The 8,455-nt window shown below is 40.0% G+C and overlaps 1 protein-coding gene across 4 annotated transcripts in view; it reads right to left on the reverse strand.

Moving 5' to 3' along the window:
- Positions 1–5,889, reverse strand: part of OTULIN (OTU deubiquitinase with linear linkage specificity) — a 59,440-nt gene extending 53,551 nt beyond the window's left edge. For 2 of the 4 annotated variants that reach the window (XM_007486832.3, XM_056824280.1), the window contains exon 1: positions 5,355–5,807. In XM_007486832.3, coding sequence (XP_007486894.1) covers positions 5,355–5,533 — 179 coding nt within the window. In that variant the 5' untranslated portion in view covers positions 5,534–5,807. Of the gene's footprint in view, positions 1–5,350 lie in introns of all 4 variants that reach the window. The other 2 variants (XM_007486830.3, XM_056824281.1) reach the window with 2 other exon arrangements.
- Between the last annotated feature and the right edge of the window lie 2,566 nt (positions 5,890–8,455).

The following is an 8,455-nucleotide window of genomic DNA, read 5'->3' on the forward strand; positions in this document are numbered from 1 at the left end:
TACTAATTAGGCTCAAGTTTGTTCTTAAGCACAGTAGCACAAATTCCAGCCCTAACATTTTGATTCTACCTCTATCTTTCCTGAAATCACTAGTAGTTCATGCTAGCAGCAAGAGCTCAAAAAGATAACATCAGAGAAATGATCAAACACTAAAGGGTGAGACAGCCCAAAGCCCTCGGAAAGGGATAGCTCCTTCATGTCCTTTTTCTCCAACCTCAGTTCCAGATAGGGCTGACACACTGCACACAGGTTGCATACTGGAGGTCAGAAAGGTGGAAAGATACTCAAAATGATAGAAAGCACCAGTACAGAAGCCAAAATTCCTTTTTTCTTTCTATGAATAGTTTTATTTTATTCATAGATGAGTAGTTACTCATATACCTTCAAATAAGATAAATCACTAAGAAATCTAAGGAACAAGAGAACAACTTCCTCCCCAAAACAACAAGTTATTCTTATAGCTCTGTTACAACAGGTCAACTTGATAACATAGTATTCTCTACATTTCTTGGGTGCTGTGCCAAAACTTCCTTCCCTAAAGGGGATAGGAAGCTGAAAGTTCTCCTCTGCAAGAGGGAAGGGTGAGGCTAAAACCATGATGTCATTCTCATCCCTTGGAAGCTAAAATCATCTGGCAATTATGATTGTCCTGTCTCAAGTTAAGGGGAACCAAAAAAGCAGGGATGTAGGTTCTTCCCTCATCCACACACACTGGGCATCTTTCTTTAAACTAGCAACTTATATTACAAGCAGGCACTTCATCCACCACTACCATCATCAAAAATGGTCAATTATACCATACCACCTGCCATTCCAGTTATGGCTTCATTCTTTTGGTTTCAGGGTCCCCCATCTTTAAGATCAATGAGTCTTTTTTTGGAATGCAAATATTCCCAGGATGGATAACTTAAAATGTAATTGGAACATCCTAGCAAGGACTAGTAGCCAGTAATCAAAGTTAGCAATGAGAGGAAGAACAAGACATAAACTAGAAGTGGGAAAAGAGAACTAACAAGATAAAGCAGTATGCAAGACACTTCAACTCCTAGTATTTGCTAAAGCTCAATTTGGCAGTCCCTCCACCACTCAAAATCATACCATGCACCACCTGTACCATAGCTTATCAACTTGATCCTGGCATAGGGATGATCAAACTTGTCAAAATAACATTACCAAGTAGTATAATGATCCTGGAAAAATGTGAGGTCAGCTAATAGAAAAAGTTCTTAGAAAGAATTTTTGAGGACCTTTCATTAAACTCTTACATGAATCTTTTCTTCCTATTCATCAATAAAATCAGAGAAGCAGTGAAACTCCTTGCAAGCAAATCATCCTTTATCCCTACAACCACAATCATATCCAGCAATGCAGAATTTTAACATACAATCTGCATGTATATAGCTACATACTTACCAATGCCAATTATATAAATTAATGATAAAACTATAAGATGATATAAAATACTCAGCATTTTGATGATCCTTCATATTTTCAAAGCTTTGTCATTGCAAGTTGCTTATTTAATTAAAATAAATTCTCATGGCAAAAGGAAAGGCTTTAAGATCCAATTATGGAAACTGCAGGAATTATAGAAATTAATTTATGAAGAAAGCTTTTTAAACTATCTTAAAACTGTATATGTACACACATGTGTAAATTTATATATATATATATATATATACACATACATACACACACACACACAAATATAAAATTGATCCATGGGAGCATCTAGATAGCACAGTGGATAGAGGAGGAACTGGGTTTGTATCTGACCTCAGACACTGCCTAGCTGTATGATCCTGGGCAAGCCACTTAACCCCAACTGTCAGTCTTTACATCTCTTCTGCTGGAGTCAATACTTACTAATGGGTTTTTTAAAAGTGGCCCATATCTGCTTAAATAATAAAATCTAGCAGAAAAACACAAAGTATATATGGGAAAAAGTTATCATCCCAAGAAAGGGGAAAAGGAAAGAGTCCAATATTCCTAAAATATATGTCTGATGTGATCATCAGAAATCAAGTTCTGAAAGTTCAATAGGAAATTCCTCCTTCTTCCTAAGAATTACTGAGAAACAAAATGACAAAAAGCATTTTCAAGGAAAGCATAAAAGAAAGTGAACCCAGCTCCTAAAAGTCAATTTAAAAAATTTGTACTGGAAAAAAAAAGATTTTCCTACATCTCTAGATAACTTAGAAAGTCTAATCAAACTCTTTATTGCTACTCATTTAAGATGGTATAGTAGAAAGGGCACTGGTCTTAGAATCTAGGTCTGGTTTCAAGCTCTGGTTTCTCATGTTATTTGACTATGTGATCTTAAGCAAGTCACTTAACTTTCTTAGCCTCATTTTCCTCACTTGCAAAATAAGGATGTTGGTCTAGATGACTAAGACTCTTAAGGAATATTCTCAAATCGAGAAACCTTGGATTTGGAGTCAGAGTACCTGAATTCTAGTTGTGGTTCTGCTACTTATTATACATGAAATGAATTGTCATTTCAGCACTACTCAATTTATCTTATCTCTAAAATGAAGAGAGCAGACTCTACAATTTCTAAAAAATTTATTAAACTTTTCAGCTTGAGAGCAGAGACTGGTCAGATTTGTTGTTTGCCTTTCTTTGTATCCACAGTTCTTAGCACTGTGTCTAGTATAGAGTAGTTAATATATGCTAGTGGACTATTTGTAATTTCTTCTCTTAATAGTACAATAGTATAATGGGACATTTTTCCATCTGTAACCATCAGAAAGAAACAAAGTAAACTGTATCTGAAGTGTTACAATGGACCAAGAAGAATCTGCTTACCAGAGCATCTCAATTGATAACTGCATGGTAAAGGAAAACCATAATACCCATTAGCAATAGGAAGTAAATGGCTACTGGCCATTCACTCTTATTTGTGACAAAGATCTGACTCACAGTTTAACAGATTCACACTGTAGATTCCCTCTTCTACCTAGGAAACCACTAGAAAAGACAAATTACACAAAAGCTCAACTTATAATATACCTAGGCTGTGTCAGAATAGACCTCAATTTCACAGGCTGAGTGGTTCAATGAACCAATCAAATATAGGCACATACCTGCATGCATGCCTGTATATAGCTTGTTGAAAGAACAGTTTTCTTTTTTTTTTTAATGTAACAAATACCCAGAAATATATATTCTCACACATATATAAATGTATATATGTACATATATAAACATATGTAGGACATATGTCTACGAGGGCATATGCATTAATCTGTGCATACACACACTCTTGCATGTACATTCACCTAGGGCAGCTAGGTGATGCAATGGACATAGTGCCAGGTCTGGAGGCAGGAAGATACATCTTCCTAGGATCAAATCTGACCTCAAACATATCATTTAACTTTGTTTGCCTCAGTTTCCTCATCTGTAAAATGAATTGGAGAAGAAAATGGCAAAAAAACTCCTATATCTCTTCCAAGAAAACCCCAAATAGGATCTCAAAGAATTAACACAAATGAGATGACTCAACAGGCATCCTGAAAAAGTCTGTTCCCTACTTAAATCCAAACCCTCATTTGCCAGTTGCATAACATTAAGAGCACATTTTCTATCTTTCAAGCCATAGTTCTTTCCAAATAAGCTAAATTTGTGTGTCCAATTTTAGTTCATAATTCATAGATTTTATATTGGAAGGAACCTTATGGAGTCATCAGCACAGATTCCCAATTTATCAATGAGGAAATAGGCCCAGAGAGGTATAGCAATGTCAGGGATTGAACTTGATCCTTTGATTCAAATTTGGAGAGTTATACTTGATTCATCCACTCAACTGGCTGAGTGAATCAACTGCCAAGCCTTACTAGTTCTACCTCCAAAATATCTCTCCCCTTCTTTCTATTCACCTGGGCTACTGAGTTCAAAGCTCATCACCTCTCTCCTGGGCCAGCCTTAATTCTCTGAATTAAGTCTCAGTCAATTCCAACTCATACTCTGAAGAGCTGCCAAATTGGCAGTCCTAAGGCTGATAACTGACAACTTCTAAAGAAACCTATTTTCTCTCTTATTAAATATAAACTCTGGGAGACTAGGTTTGAGAGCAAGGCCTAGAGATTGGAGGTCCTGAGTTTCACTCTAGCCTCAGACACCTCTGTAGCTGTGTGACTGAGCAAATCATGTAACCCTCAATTGCCTATCCCTTACTAATTCTAAAATGGAAGCTAAGGGATTAAAAAAAAATTCCTGTTTGGCACTAAAAGTTCTTTAAAGTCTAGCTGCAGACTAACTTTCCATTTATTGCAGATTACTCCCTTCCCACATTATATATACCTATCAAACTGGCCAAGCTAATATAACCCTAACCTCCTTTTATTAAACCACATTTAATTCCCCCCTCACTTCCACCTCTTTACATTCCTAAGTTTTCTTCAAGGTTCATTGGATTGCCACCTTCCCCCCTCACCCCACCCAGTTTCTATGTCCTTTGGTGTTTATGTGGTTAGTATTTATTTTGTATGTGTTATTTTCTCCTAATTGAACGGGAGTAAACTCCTTGAGAGTAAAGACTGTTCCTTGGCTTTGATTTATTAATACCTGGCAAATTAATTCCTGGCATGACTTAATAAATGTGTATTAATTGAAGATCTCAAAATCTAGCACTTTTCCCTTCACCACATTATCTTATCTATTTGACACACAGTCTTCCATAGCAGGAAAATGATGACTACACAATCTGTTATCGGCTAAACTATCCCGAGATTAAATCTGGAAGTGTCTGTCACATTAGTGGGACTCTATAACAAGTACTAACTTGACTTGCAAGCACAGACACATCACATATGCCACTTTTAGCACCGCTGTGATTACTTTTGCGTGGGTGAAGGGCATATATGCATTTCAAGTTAGGGAAAACTCTAAATGTTTTCCCAAAAATCTTTGGGGGTTTTACTTGTAAAAGTTACATCTTGAAAAAAGTCCACGGCAATGCTTTCCCAAAAGTTTACTCCTTTTAACGTAGCATCTAGAAAAGGCCCACAGTTTGCCAAGATTTGTAGAAATAACAGCCTGTAAAGAATTGCAATAAATGCTTTCAAAATTGCCTCTTTTAAAAACTTTAGTGTTTCGTTAGGATACACCCCCACGCTGTACCACCCCCCCTTTCAGTCACCTGACGGTACCGTCCCCACCCCTGTCCTCCTAGAAGTTCCTTCCCATGCCCCGGCACGGGCTGAGACCAGTCCGGGGGCTCCAATTCGCCCCACCACCAAGCCCAGAAGCTACCCCCGAAAGAGTAGCCACCTGGGCCGCCCAGCCCCCACCCCGAGCAGCTGCTCCGGAGAGGGGAGGCTCATCCCCAGTCTCGGGCAGTGCCCACTTACTGTTCTCCAGAGTAGCCCCGGGCAGGGCAGAAGCCCGGGTCCTCCTGTCCCGCCGGCGCGTCCTCCCTTGCTGCAGCTTTCCCATGGCCTAAAGGGGCAGGCTCTGTCTCCAAGTCGTGTCCCTCAGGGGCGCCTGCCCCAGGCCACCCCCCAGGCTGGGGCATCGCCCCCTGACTCATAGAGAGCACCTAAATGAGCCGGGAGTCTCCGGTAGAAACGGAGCCCGGGCTCCTCCGGCGCGAGCAGCTAGCTGCCCAGCGGCGATGCAAAGCTGCCATAAGCACCCCCCCCGCACGGCTGCGGCGCGGAAGGGGTTAAGCCCTCTCGGCCAGACCCCTCCAGGCCCGGTTGGAGCTCTAGGACCTCCGCACCGCTCAGCTGAAGTGGCCACAAGCAGCTCCTCTGCCGGCGCTTCCGTGCGCCTCAAGGAGCGTCACGGCACGTTACGGCACGGCACGGCGCGATAGCTCCGCCCCGGAGCCTCTGACCCTGAGGGGGAGGGGAAGAAAAGCTGCGCTGCGCCTGCGCTCACCTGAGTGCACGCGCTTCCGGCTTTACTCGCCAAGCGGAGTCCCTGACCTTTGAGCGCATGCTCAAGAAACTCCGCGGTAATTTCCCAGGGCTGCGCTATTTTCATTGGCTGCAGAAGTGTGAGAAGGTGGGGGAGTTTGGATGCTAATGATGGCTGAGACTTCGTGCAGTCTGCAGTACACTTGTGTCTCTTCTGGTACGGAGTTCAGCCAGGTACAAAGTTACTGTGCTCCTTTATCCAAAAAGTAATCTCGCACTGACTATGACGGGACAATTCACATAACTAAGGAACAGTTTTAGGAGGAGGATCAGGCATACAGTGTCCTTTCCCGCTCTAGAACTGCCTGTTTACTTTTACATTAATCAAATATTGCAATTTGGGTGGAAAGTGCATCATGCCTCTCTCAAAGGAGACCTGAACTTTACCTGTTTCCCACATGCTTATTTAATGCTTCGATTTCCAATGTGGGGTTTGCAACATAACTATATTTGCGACCTTGAGCTGGTGGCCTTTTTCCTCTCTGTCAATAATGCAGTGGATAGATTACCTGACCTGGAGATGGGAAAACTAATCTTCCTGAGCTCATATCTGGCGTCAGACACTTTCTGACTGAAGTCACTTAACCCTGTTTGCCTCAGTTCTTCATTTGTAAAATGAGCTTGAGAAGGAAACTACTCCAATATCTTTACCAAGAAAACCTTAAATAGGGTCATGAAGAGTTGAAAACAACTGAACAACAAAATAAACATTGACTAAGTGCAAGTGTGCCATTAACTGGCCTCATTTTTCTTATCTGTAAAAATGAGGGAGTTGAAATTATAAATACAGAGAAAATATATGTTTTATATATTAAATACAAAGATATTGTCTACTATGTGACAAGCAGTGTTCCTGAGTTCTGGGGAGAATAACTATAAAAGAAACATAGGCTTTGCCCATAAAGGGAAACAAAAGCTAAAGAAGTTTAAGGAAGAAATGGCTCATTCAGAAAATGGAAAAGGGCAAAAAAAAAAGATTTTGTTCTTGAATGAATAAAAAATGTAAAGTAAAAAAAAGAACCAATTAAAAAATATAAAATATATAATTAGGAAATGTAATAATAGAAAATGTTAATATTGGTAGGAAAAGTCAGACATCTAAAACTTAGCATGTGAAAAAAAAACATTTCATTATATTTTACCCTAAACACATTCCTTTTCCAGTCTTCTATTTTTATTATTGCATCACCATTTTCCAGTCACCAGATTGTGAGCTGGAAGGGCTTGCCTATAGGGCAAGGACTGTCTTATGCCTTTCCTTGTATCTCCATGCATATTAGCACATAGTAGATACCTAATAAATGTTCATTGAAGATTCTCAGCTTACACAGCAACATCTCCTCTGCTCCTATCACCATTGATTTAGGCTCCTAATTGGTCTCCCTGCTTCAAGCTTCTCCCCTTTTTCATCCATCTTTCACATAGTCACCAAAGTGATATGAGATTAGGTTCTCATCTTCTACATTTATTAGTTGCATGGCTGAGACAAGTCCTCTATTAATTAATTATTGTTCACAGAACAAGAGATAGATGAGATTGGGGAAGGAGACATAAGAAGGGAACTATTAGACATAGTGAGCAGCTAGGTGGCATAGTGGATAGAGCATCTGGCCTAGAGTCAGGAAAATTTTAATTCAAATCAAGCATCAGACACTGGTGTTCTATGGTTACACTGCATGGACTTTTTAGTTTTGTGCTTTTTTAAAAAAAGCAAAAAAAAAAAATAGAGCTTCCCCCAGAAACTTAGATCTAAAGAATAGGATTCTTCTATTCTGACTGAGGGACTATCTATTCCTGTGTCTTTTATGTTCTCTTTTTCTTTATTGTTATTTGTGAGTCTAGCAAGGAGAAGGCTAGAAGAAGAATAATACATAGAGGACCTGATCGCTTAATTTGGGAGCAACACTTCCTTCAACCTCACTAGCAGATATATATATATATATATATATATATATATATATATATATATAGTTAAGTGCCACCATATCCTGGCTGTATATCTTTGCTGTTTGAACAAAGTAAACCTCCTTAGTCTAATGACTCACTTCTTCCCAACACAAACCTGCACTAGGAAAGAGCTGCTGGCTTTAGTGTCCTGCCAACAACATTTGGTAGTCTTAGCAGTTTGGAATGAGGACAACCATTTCAACAAATTGGGAAGCAGCAGGGTGGGAGGTGGGGGTTGAGTCTGCATGGCTCCTAGTTGCCAAGGACTTTCTGGTTTCCTATGAGGAATCTTTTCTGTGGAATGAGAAACATACTCCTGCTCAGGCTTGGGCAGGCAACTAGGTGGCACAGTAGAAAGATTGCCAGGACTACATTCCAGAGGACTGGTTCAAATGTGACTTCAGATACTTCCTAGCTGTATGACCCTGAGAAATCACTTAACCCTGTTTGCCTAGCTCTTGCCTTTCTGTGCTAGAGTTGTTACTAACACAGAAAGGAAGGGTTTAAAAAAAGGAAGAAATGAAATTGGGTCTGGGCACTCAAGTGCTACAAAGATCCCAGTTATCAGGGACGCAAAATGAAAA

This window comes from Monodelphis domestica, chromosome 3 (genome assembly GCF_027887165.1).
Source record: "Monodelphis domestica isolate mMonDom1 chromosome 3, mMonDom1.pri, whole genome shotgun sequence".
Taxonomy (NCBI): Eukaryota; Metazoa; Chordata; class Mammalia; order Didelphimorphia; family Didelphidae; genus Monodelphis; species Monodelphis domestica.